Source organism: Dasypus novemcinctus, chromosome 19 (genome assembly GCF_030445035.2).
Source record: "Dasypus novemcinctus isolate mDasNov1 chromosome 19, mDasNov1.1.hap2, whole genome shotgun sequence".
Taxonomy (NCBI): domain Eukaryota; kingdom Metazoa; phylum Chordata; class Mammalia; order Cingulata; family Dasypodidae; genus Dasypus; species Dasypus novemcinctus.
Window position 1 is genome coordinate 64,169,729 of NC_080691.1, and position 11,878 is coordinate 64,181,606.

The 11,878-nt window shown below is 41.9% G+C and overlaps 1 protein-coding gene across 1 annotated transcript; it reads left to right on the forward strand.

Moving 5' to 3' along the window:
• Positions 1 to 10,136: 10,136 nt before the first annotated feature.
• Positions 10,137 to 11,066, forward strand: LOC101431302 (olfactory receptor 13A1-like). The gene has a single exon (XM_004482918.3). The coding sequence runs from the start codon at positions 10,137 to 10,139 to the stop codon at positions 11,064 to 11,066; it is 930 nt and encodes a 309-aa protein (XP_004482975.3).
• The last annotated feature ends 812 nt before the right edge of the window (positions 11,067 to 11,878 follow it).

The following is an 11,878-nucleotide window of genomic DNA, read 5'->3' on the forward strand; positions in this document are numbered from 1 at the left end:
AGAGGGACAGAAAGCACAAAGGCCCTCAGCCAGAAGCAGCCCACCCTTGGCTCAAAATATGCATTTTTAGGAAAGTCCTCTGGCCACCTTACCTACAATTGCCACACACCAAACAAGACTTTTCCTTCCTCCTTTCCTGCTTTACTTTCTCCAATTCAGCTGACTTTTCTTATTTAATGTCTGCCTCTCCATCTGGGATCTGAGCTCCAATAAGGTAGGGATTTGTCTGTTTTATTCACACTGTATTTTTAATGACCAAAAATGCCACATAAATGAGAAATACTAGTTGAATGGATGAATAAAAGAAGAATGACACAGGAAACTCATAGTGCACACTAAAATTAGAAATCATCCCAAGAATTTTAATAGGACCCAAGGGGTTGTGGTAAATAGCACCAAACAAAGTTCAATGAATGCTATGGGTTTTTTTGTTGTTGTTGTTGAGGAAATTGAAAAGACTTCTTCTTAGGAAAGCTCATGGAATTAAGTTGCCTCAGGGTACTGGTGTCCCCTGTAGTTCATAAATGAGGAGACAGGGGTCTAAGAGTCAATGTGGTTTGCCTGGAGACACAATTGTTTGGGGACTGAGGAGCTTGCCCTGCATATGGCATCTCTGTATACTAACTCAGGGCAGTTCCTCCTTTACCCCAAGCATCCAAAACTTGGTCTCTGCAGTGCCTGCTATGGATAGAGGAGGTAAGGCAGGAGCACAAGTACAAAAAGTCTTGGAGATTCCTGCTGAGTACAGACAGGTAAAAACTCCAATGAAAATTTTCCATGAAAAGAATTTTCCAAATTCTTTTCAAGAAGAATGAGAAGGCTGTGTTTCAGAGGAGGCTGCACTCAATACTAACATGTGTTCAAATGTTGCCAATGCTTGGAGGATTTAGGAAGGAGGTTTTTATTTTTATTCTACCTAAATACTGCTGTCCTCTTTACCCTTCATTTGCCTGTCCTATGGCCACTAGTCTGTCTAGTACTATGATGGGTTAAGTTCAGGGAAAGGAGCTCTGAAGTCAGTGAACACAAAGTGGGCTTTTGCAGAGGCCTCCTCTGATAGTGAGTGGCTCTGGCACCTAATTCCCTCCCACAGAAACCACTGGATGTGGAGGGGCTCTAGCATGTCAGGAACTTGCCTCTGGGGATGGTCTTATATCCATGCTGCCAAAAGCAGACCTTGAGGCAAGAAGTTTTGGGTACACTGATGTATTTGAGAGGTAAGATGAGAAAGCTTACAGGAAGATGTGGGAAGGTGAGAAGCAAGAAAAGAGAGACCCTGATAATGGGTAGGTTTAACAGTAATTCACACCATGGCATCAGAGTTCAGGGTTACTGAGGAGTCCAAGACCACCCCCTGAGGGAGCTGGGACAGTCTGTCCAGGAAACTGACACTCCTCCTTGGCAAGGTCTGACACCAATGTGGCTTACAGCTCCTGGAACAGAACCCTAAATCAGGGCCCTTCCAGGCTTTGCTAGTAGCAGCTGAGCTTGCACCCATGATGCTGGAGAGATATGGCCAGGAGGGAACTTGAGAGATACAGGTGCTTGGACTTGACTCTGTCCACCCTGACTGCAGGTTGTTGGAAAGAAATCTTCTTCTGGAAGAAATAAGACTCACCCGATTGTGGAGAAGAAAAGAATTTATTCTCAATCTTGCAAGAAGGTGCGCACAACCAGAAAACATGGCTGGTGCCCCGAACAAAGAAAAATGACTCAATTTATACCCCTAAGCCTAGCACGCAAGCCCTTCCTCTGTTTCTTCGTAGATTGGATACTTCAGAAGTTACAGCCTATCTGAGAAGATTTAACTTTCCCGTGCAAAAGTTTGTGATTAACCACTTCTCTCATCACATTCCAACCATTTTAGTTTTTACCTGCTCCCCTTTGCCAAATAAGGAATGGAATGTAGTGCTGAATTGGTATTGGCTTAGCTCTTTCTTGGGATCTTCTTTTTTTTTTTTTTTTTTTTACTGCCTATAGGACTGGCTTAAGCTGGTTTCCTTTGTTGCTGTTTAACTCTTGGGGGTGGGAGACTGAGGCAGTAGGCTGCCAGGTTACATTAATCATTATTTTCTTCCTTTATGTGAAAACTAAACTAATCTTTGTTTCTTACAGTGGGAACATGTGGGGAGACCCCTGCAGGAAGATCAGAAGTAGGAAAAATATCTGAGACCAGAACCCAGGCAGGAGGTACCTCCCAAATCCAAAGCCTCTCTGCAGGCACTTACTTATTGCAAAGGGGACAGAGGAACATCCTGATGTGGAGCTTACTGGGAGATCCCACTGCCTCCTGCTCCACATCCCTCTCTTCCTTAGCCTTTGGGGTGCTAATGCCCCCACCTGGGGAAAACTTCATGGGATTTCCTGCCCACCCACAACCACCTGACCCCACATGATGACCCCAATTCTCCCTCCAAGACTTGTGATGCACTTACTTCTTGGAACAGCCTATTCCATACTCAAAGGCAACTAAATGCAAGAATAGGTCCCAGCCAGGGTTCTTCCACAGGAGACTGATGGGGAGACACAAGCAGGATGCCGACCTAGTCTTGTGACCTTCCCTCTGCCTTTTAAATGATCCTTTCCAAGGGACAGTCTTCCTGATTCATGTTATTGTGTAGCTCATCTCTCTCTATAAGTTGAGCATAGGCTCCCCCACATCCTTTGCATTCTGCAGGCCATAATTGGAAAAGAGATCATCAAGCTGAGCTAGATCTGCTACTTGCAAAACAGCACCATCTCAGGGAGAGAGACCACTGCACTGTGCTGAGGATTCTCCAAACATAGTACAAATTTGTGCATATTCTAAATACTCAGAAAATATTATTACCCCATTCCTATGGACATTGAGGATTGTATGGTGTAAATGATGGTTTCATTTTGAGGGTCTTGGGATATCTTTGAAATTAGTGTTGTAGAGACCTTGATCACTGCTTATTTTTATAAATGAAAATAAGCCTTTACCACAAATCAGTGACATCCCATAAGAGAGCTCCACCCCTGCCATAGTTGAACTCTTTCGTGATCAAAAACTTCTTAAAAAATGAAGTCTATGCCGAACTCTATTGATAGGAAAATGAAATAGTAATAATAGGTTTAAAGATTAGAAATATAATACATATTAATTTAGAAAAAGTAAAATAAAGTAAAAAATAAATCAGAGTATTAAAACATGAGAAATATCATAATAATTTTTTGATGTTTCAACTTTCATCACTGTAATAGGTGTTGCTCTGTATGTACAGTGGCAAGGCAATCTCTTCCGTTTCTTCCTCAGTGTCTTCATTCCTTTTTTTATGTCTTCTAAAAATTTTTAGGTAACAGTAAAGACAAATAAATACTATAGGAGACACTCATATACCCAATATCAAACCCTTTTCCCCCTTCCCCAGAAATAATCTTTTTACATATGGGTGATACATTTGCTGCAACTGATGTACAGATATTGAAACCTTGCTATCAACCATGGTTCCTTTATGGTTTAAATCATGGTTTACATTTTAGACTGTACAATTTTATAAATTTTCAGTTACATTATGGTTTACATTTTGGTTTACATTTTAGACTCTACAATTTAATAATCATTTTGTGAAGTTTAACATCAGCTGTATCCATCACTGCAGCATCATGTAGAACGACTCCATTGCCCCCCAGTTACCTCTTCTTTCAACTATTCCATTCCTCTCAACCCCTCTCCTCAGAGCCCACAGTGACAACCATGCTTCACTGCTTAAGGAAATGATTGCTAGATACTTGCAACAATGCTCAGGGCTTAACACACTAGTCTGTCCTTCCTGATTGGGAGCCACCCATGCTCTCAAGAGACAACCATCTTTTTGTTTGTGAATGTCAGGCCTCCCCAGGATAGGGGTGTAACACCTTTCTGCTCCTTGTATGGGTCTCCACCCACTGATATAATACACTATGACATTGTGAGCACTCATACACTCCCTAGAAGTCAGCTGATGTGCACTTTGTACCAGATGTCCCCCATCAAACAACTTAAAACAGTTACCCTTCCTTATTATATTTTCTAAAGAATTTTTTCAACATTATAGTTTCAACCACATACCCAGCCTTCTTCCATGTTCACCTGCTTCCCCCAACCCCCCAGTTCCATGAACCTTCTGAACCATCCTCCCAACCTTAGCCCTACTCAAGCCTGCAATCCCCAAACCAATAGTATCCCTATGCCCCATCTTCTCCTTTCACTGTACAATTAATTATCTAAACTTTATCACAGATTTTGTCCAATGTGGGCATTGGTTCACTTCCTTCCTCTTTCTCCCTATTTCCTGTAAGCCTATCTTCCAGACTCTGGGTCTCTGAGGCAGCTTGATTTGCCTAATTCATATCAGAGAGGTCATGTAGTATTTGTCCTTCAATGCCTGAATTGCTTCACTCAAAATAAGGTCCTCAAGATTCACCCATATTATCCCATGTGTTAGTACTGTTGAGTAGTATTCCATTATATGTATATATCACATTTTCCTTATCCATTCATTTGTTAATGGGCATTTGGGTTGGTTCCAACTTTTGGCAATAGTGAATAATGCTGCTATGAACATCGGTGTGCATTTATCCGTTCATATCCTTGTTTTCAGTTTTTCTGATTTTATACTTAGCACTGTAATTGTTTGGTCATTTGGCAAAACTATAGCTAGTTTTTTGAGGAACCCAAACTGTCCTCCACAATGGCTTGACCTTCTATATTCCCACCAGCTGTGGATGATGGCTCCCATTCTTCTACTTCCTCTCCAACTCTTGTACTCCTCTGATTTTTTAATAGCCACCAGTCTAATGGTTGTGAGATGGTATCTCATTGTATTTTATTTTATTTTTTCCTTTTCTTTATTTTCTTTTAAATGTTACATTAAAAAAATATGAGATCCCCATATAACCCCCACCCCCCTCACCCCACTCCTCCCACATCAAGAACCTCTTCCATCATTGTGGCACATTCACTGCACCTCCCTAATAACTAGTGATATTGAGCATATATTCATAAGCATTTTAGCCATTAAGGTGTCATTGATATGGGATGCATGGGTGGGAGGGAGTTCTCCATGGTATGCACATAGGGTGTTAGATATGTTCAAATGCTCTTTGTTTATTGACATAATGGGTAGAGTTTCACATGACAACCGAAGGAGTGCTGATTTCCCATTCTGGGGAACTCTGTTGCACTCCGCAGTGGAGCAGCAACAATGTCCTAAGAGTAAGGGCAAAGACCAGTGAAGAAGGATGGTTCATTTATGGGACCTTGATACTGATGACTCTACTCAGGCACCTGTGTGGTGGAAATTTCAACTAGACCTAGAGCTCCAAGATGCATGATTTACCGCCTGAAAACCACCATGTTGTATAAATGTGGCCACTCTCTAAGCCAAACTCAGCAAGTAAATGCATTATCTTCCCCCTAGTGTGGGACATGACTCCCAAAGATGGACCTCTCTGGAATGGGTGGATTTTTACCAAGCATCAGCTGGTGATACTACTAGAAAAAGACATTTAATAAAGAGGGAAACATTAAAGACAAATGAGTTTATGTGGCTCAGAGAATTCAAAGTGAGTCAGGAGGTCATCAGAGGTATTGTGTTTATGCGAATCTCAGCAGGATCTCAGAGAGAGCCAGAGTAGATACAACCCAAAGGAGTGGTGCTCCTGAGGGCTACAGAGACCCCCAGGTCCTATAGTCATGACAGATGGCTCTGGTGTTCAGTGCCTTGTCAGTGGGCTCTACTTTGGAATTTGTACTCCTGAATGTGATAGAGTTGAACCCAGATGTGACCTCTCTACACATGCCACTTCTACCATTTTTACTGAACCTGTGGTTGGTTCTGTGGTTGGTGTATGCTCCGGAGACTTGAACCCCTGGACTGACTATGTGCCAGCTGGATCCCGAGGCTCAGTGGCGTTGCAGGACCTACAGTCTGATTTCTTGGATTTACCCATATCTGCTAAGAGGGAGGTGGAGTGGTCAACCACCACACCAGGGAACTGAGGGAGTCTAAAACTGCAAGCTAGAATTCCATCCATCAGCCTTGTGGGATCTAAGCTCCCTCTCAAGTTAGAGGCAGAGTGGGCATCACCATCCCAGGGCCTCAGGATAGAGGAATGAAATATGAATTAGAGAGGATTTACTGATATTCTACTATAGAGTTATTATGACTCTGGCAATGGAAGAAACTGAATCATTGATGTGGAGATAGTGGTCACAGGGGTTGCTGAGGGCGGGCAAAGGGAAGAAAAGATGTGATATGGGGACATTTTCAGGATTTGGAGTTGTTCTGAACAATTTTGCAAGGAAAGATGTAGGACATCATATATCTTGCCATAACCCACTGAATGGACTGAGGAAGAGTGTAAAGTATAATGTAAACTATAATCCTTCTTTGTAGCAATGCTAGAAAACATATTCATCAAATGAAATGAATGTGCCATAATGGGGAACGAGGTTATTGGTGTGGGAAGAGGGGTGGGGTGGGGTGTGGTGTATATGGGTACCTCTTATATTTTTAATGCAACATTTTTTGTGATATATGTATCTTCTAAAAATCAATTAAATAAATAATAAAATAAAATAAACAATGTCTTCTGCCCAAACCAGCAAGTCACATGACTTGTATATATGAATAATTTTACTCCACAAGCAAAGGAAATTATAAAATCCACTCTATTTAATAAACATAATTAACTTTAAAAAGGTTTATAGGAACATAAATTGTTTGTGCTATCAAATGTTGTTAGCAGCAAATTGATACACTTGTTACAGATTTAGGTGTTAAACAATTCAAACCTCATAATAACCAAAAATGGCAGAAGAATAGGGAATAAAGAAATGACTAGTGATTCAAAATAGTTTACTATGACAGAGAGCAACTAAATTAAAAAATTATACAGACACTGTTAAAAAGTGTATATGTGTGTGTGTATGTGTGTGTACTCTTTATAACAGACCCTACTTATATTGAGACACAAGAACGTTGAAAGTAAAAGGATAGAAAAATATGCCATGCAAATAGTAACCCAAATTAAATTGAGATAATTAAATTATCAGGCAAAATAGACTTAATGTAAAATGTTGCTAAAAAGGAGAAAGAAGAACACTATATGTTGAAAAACTTGTAAATTAATCAACATGATATACTGATTTTTAACATAAATGCACCAGAGCCCAAATATATATGAAGCCAACATTGACAGACTTAAGAAAATGTACCACATTGATGAAAGAGGTTTTTGATGTTGAAGGAGTGGGTGGATGGGGAGTGAGAGTATACAGGAACATCTTATATTTTTAACGTAACATTTTGTGTGATTTTTGCATCTTTAAAAAAGATAAGATAATAAAATTGAAAAAAATAATATATGAAAATTGATTCTTTAATTGTGACAAATGTTTCATACAAATGGAACACTTTAACTACAGGTAATTGGGTGTGGGGTACACAGGAGCATTCAGTACTTCTTTCCCATATTTGTATAAATCTAAAACTGCTGTAAGGAATGAATTGGATTCCTGCAGTATTTGCTCTTCAGAGGTCTTTCTTTGGGTCAGCCATGCAAGACTTGCCAGGCTCACACCAAAGGGCTGGAGGGTTTGACCCTAGCTATAGACTTGGAAGTCCCTTCCAATGGCCTCAGGACTCTGACCTTTCCCTGTCTGTTTCTTAGATCCTGACTCATGCCTTGCCTGGAGACTGCACTTGAAGGACTTATGTTTACCTCTGACTAGGTGTAATTGCTCCCTGATGGCCACTCCTGCTCCTTAGCCCCTCTTTACTCCCCAGTGACCTTGGCTTCAAACTTGATCAGAGAGACTCAATTTAAAAGTCAGCAGCAAACAAAGGAGGCACCAAAGGGAAGGAATTGTGACTTTTAGAACCAAGTTCCTATATCCATTTTAATCAGGGTAAGGGTATTGATTATCTTTCATTAAAATGTTAATTTCTTCATTTAGATAGGAAGCAATTTGAGACCCATTCATTATATCCTTTGACTTTTAGATTATCTTTCCTTATTTTACTTTCAATGTTTCTGAAATGATAGCTTGGTTTCTAACTGACAAGTTTTACTGTGGAAAACTAGTCCGTGTAATCATTTAGCTCTGGTCTTTTCCTATTTCAGTTTGAAATGCTGAAGTGCCCAGAGACTCTCCCTCTGAGCTCCTTGGTTCTGCCTCCTCCAGCACCATCTGTGCATCTGATAGGTAAGAGGGAAAAACAGTGGTGTGGTTTTGACTCTATATAAATCAAGGTCGAAAATAATCAGCTCAAACTGCACAAACAAGAAATGGCTGACAGTTTCTTGTGATTTGGGACTGGAAGACTCATTATGAATTTGAAGATGCACAGGCAGAGTGTGCCCTGTAGGTCATCTGTGGACTGTGGACAGCAGGAGCCAGAGGAGGGTTTAGTCATCTGTCCCTGCAAGGGGACAAAACTGTGCACTGCAGAGAAAGGTGTGTGTGGCAGTGTTCACTTGATAGTCCCCAGAGATTAAGCACCCTGGGATTGAAGAACCCCCATTCTGTCCTGTTAGATTGTTATCACCTGCAGTTCTGCAGATTGGGCTCATGTAAGCAGGTTGTGCACTCTTTGGCCCTTAGGAGGGGGGAAAGAGGGTGGGAAGAGTGAACAGGCCCCAGTCAGAACTGTCACAGGACTCCAAAAATGACTGTTCTTTGCTCCTCCCACCAGGTGTTAACTGCCAGGTACACACTTCCGCAAATTTGCATCATCTCTGTTCATGGGACACTGGGGAGAGACTAGTCACCTGCTTAGGATGTTTCCATACTGGCAGTTTTTTGTTTTCAAGTGGTTTCCATGGGGAAACTCCAGAGCAGGTTCTCTAACCCTCCCTCTTCTTGGGGCTGCCTGAGGCTGAGATGAGCAGTGTTCAGGGGAGGGGAGGGAAATATTCACAATGGATTTGTAAGACCAGGGTGTGGAGCTCATGGAAAATGGTCTTCCCTTCTAAGCTGAGTCCCATCCTGCCCAAGCTTTTCATGTCACATATATGATGCCAAGAAAGGTGGGAGAATTTGAGAGATCCCTGAGGTCCAGGAACTGGGTAACTGGATTATCAGGAGATCCCAGGCAAAACTGAAGTTGGATTTCTTCCTTTCTTTCTTACATCCACAGTCCGTGGCACACACTAACATCCAGTGAAGGAAGAAGCTTCTCGCATAGCCCAAGAGAAACTGGATGGGATTAGTACCAGGATTTGGGCTCCTGCTTATGGCATGATAGAGCCATTCAGACAACAGCCCTGAGTGCCCATAATCCTGTTCCTCACATAATCTGGGGAGAAAGCTGGAGTGGATGGGGCAGGTTTGAGTAATTGAGGTTTTTACTGAAAGACCTGCTTTCAGGTTAATGCATAGCTGTGCTCTGACAGTGTCCCCAACCTGTTATGAAGATGGTGGCTGTCCCCAAAAACAATGCATTAGTTTCCCAGACCACTTCCCAATTTTTGTCCCCATCTCTTTTTCCCTTCAGGAAGCCTCAACTCCCCACCTCAGCCTATCCCTCTGCTGACCTTGCCCCCTCTGTGTGTGAGAATTCCATTCATTATTGAGGCAATCTCCATGAAGCATTTCTTAATCCCTAGCTTAATTGGATTTTACGCTTTGGGAGTTCTGTGGTCTGGAGCCTGCTGGTCTACCTTTCTGGGTCCATGTACCTTTCATGTTACACTCCCAGACAAGCAAAACATCCTATGCTCATGATCCATCTCCCATAAGCTTTAATGTGTCAGGATAATGGAGGAAACATTCACATTATGGTGAAAATAGGCTTTACTTTGTATGTAAATTACTGAGCAATACAGATCTATCTGCATACAGGAAGGAAATGCTGTCATGTAAGGTGAATATGTTGAGCTGGCAGAGGTTTCAGGGGAAGTCCAAGAGGAGAATGTTATTTTTCTGATTGTGTCCCTTATTGAAGAGAGTTATGTTAACATTTAGCTGTGTGTTTCCTAGGAAAAAGACAGCACTGCAAACATCCCTGTAGGATTTTAACAGTACCAGCCTACAGAGAGAACAGGACACCCACCTAGTCCTGGGGCCTCCCTCTCATCAGGTGTTTTTTTTTTTTTCCCAACACCATTTGGAAAGGCTCACCCACCCAATGGAAGTTAACAACCACACATATGTGGTGGGGTTTGTCCTGCAGGGCTTTTCAGAAAGTCCCCAACTCCAGGGTGCCTTCTCCGCTGTTTTCCTACTCCTTTACCTGATAGCCTTTACAGGGAACTGCCTCATACTCATGGCTATCTGCCTGAATCCTGCCCTTCATATGCCAATGTACTTCTTTCTCACCAACCTGGCCATCTTAGACATCATGTGCACAACCACTGTTCTCCCTAAGTTGTTGCAGAATCTGGTGGGTAAGGACAGCACGATCACCTATGGGGGATGCATGACCCAGCTCTTCTTCCTGTCATGGATACTTGTGGCTGAGCTGCTACTACTCACGGTCATGGCCTATGACCGCTATGTTGCCATCTGTCAGCCACTGCACTATCACACATTGTTAAGCAGGTCTTTCTGTGGCCTGCTAGGAAGCAGTGTGTGGGCTGTGGGTGGAGTCAATTCCTCTGTGTATACCAGCCTGATGGCACAGCTATCTTACTGCAACCACAATCAGATTCCTCACTTCGTGTGTGAAATTCCCACACTGCTGCTGCTTGCCTGTGACTCTACAAACCTGAACAACATGGTTGCAATTGCAGATGTTTTCTTTGGGGTAGTCAACTTCCTGCTCACCATGGCATCCTATGCCTTCATCATCGCCAGTATTCTGCACATTCGCTCGGCTGAGGGCAAGCGCAGGGCCTTTTCCACTTGCTCTTCCCACCTTCTGGTGGTTTGTATGTACTACTCCACTGTCATCTACACCTACTTCCTTCCTGGTTTTGGGTCCTCTGCAGGAAATAGCAAAGTAGTCTCCATTCTTTACACAGCAGTCAGTCCCTCCCTGAACCCCCTTATCTATACTCTACGGAACAAAGATGTAAAAGTGGCCCTCAGAAGAGTATTTTCCTCCTTTGGTAAATGAAAGCAAATGGCCAAGGTGAAATTATTTCTATGCTAATGAGTTTATTTCAGAAAATGACTTTGAGAATCTGATACAAGTGGCAAGGGGAAAAACGGAATTCATGTGTTACTTTTATAAACAATGTGCTTTCCCTATGGGAATTGGCCAACCTATTATGAAAAAAATCACTAAGCTATACAAAAAAGTAAATTTTGGTTCTTTCAGGGATTCAGAGAAGCAGGAAATTAGGGGGAAACAAGGGCAGAAGGGCAGAAGGAAGAGCAGAAGGACTAGCATGGTACCCTAGATTCATCCTCCTCCAATGACTGCTGACAATTTCACTCACACATCAGTACCATGGATAAAAGCTATAGACATCTCATGTGGATGACACTGTTTACTTCCTCTTTTAGAGTGGGAATCTTGGATCCCATCTAATTCTAAGAGTGACAATTACTGAAAAATTCAGCCTCAATTACTGAAAAATTTTCCTCCTCTTCCTAGCCTCTGCATCCAAAGCATCCTCAAATCCTATTGATTGAATCTGAACAACTCTCATGTTTGCCACTTCCCCATCTTCAACACTCACCTGAAAATGCCATAGCATCCCTACTGGATGACTGAACACCTTTCACCTTGTTTGCCTACATAGGTTCTTGACCTCCCAAGATTAAGTTTCTTTACTATGTTCAGAGTTATACATTTCACAAGAATTTATAATGAAAGCTTTCAAGTATATAGCAAAGTTGGAAGAATTTTACAGTAAATGCTTATGGACCCAATATCTAAATTCTATAATTAACTTGTTCCTATAATTGTTTTATTCACTTATC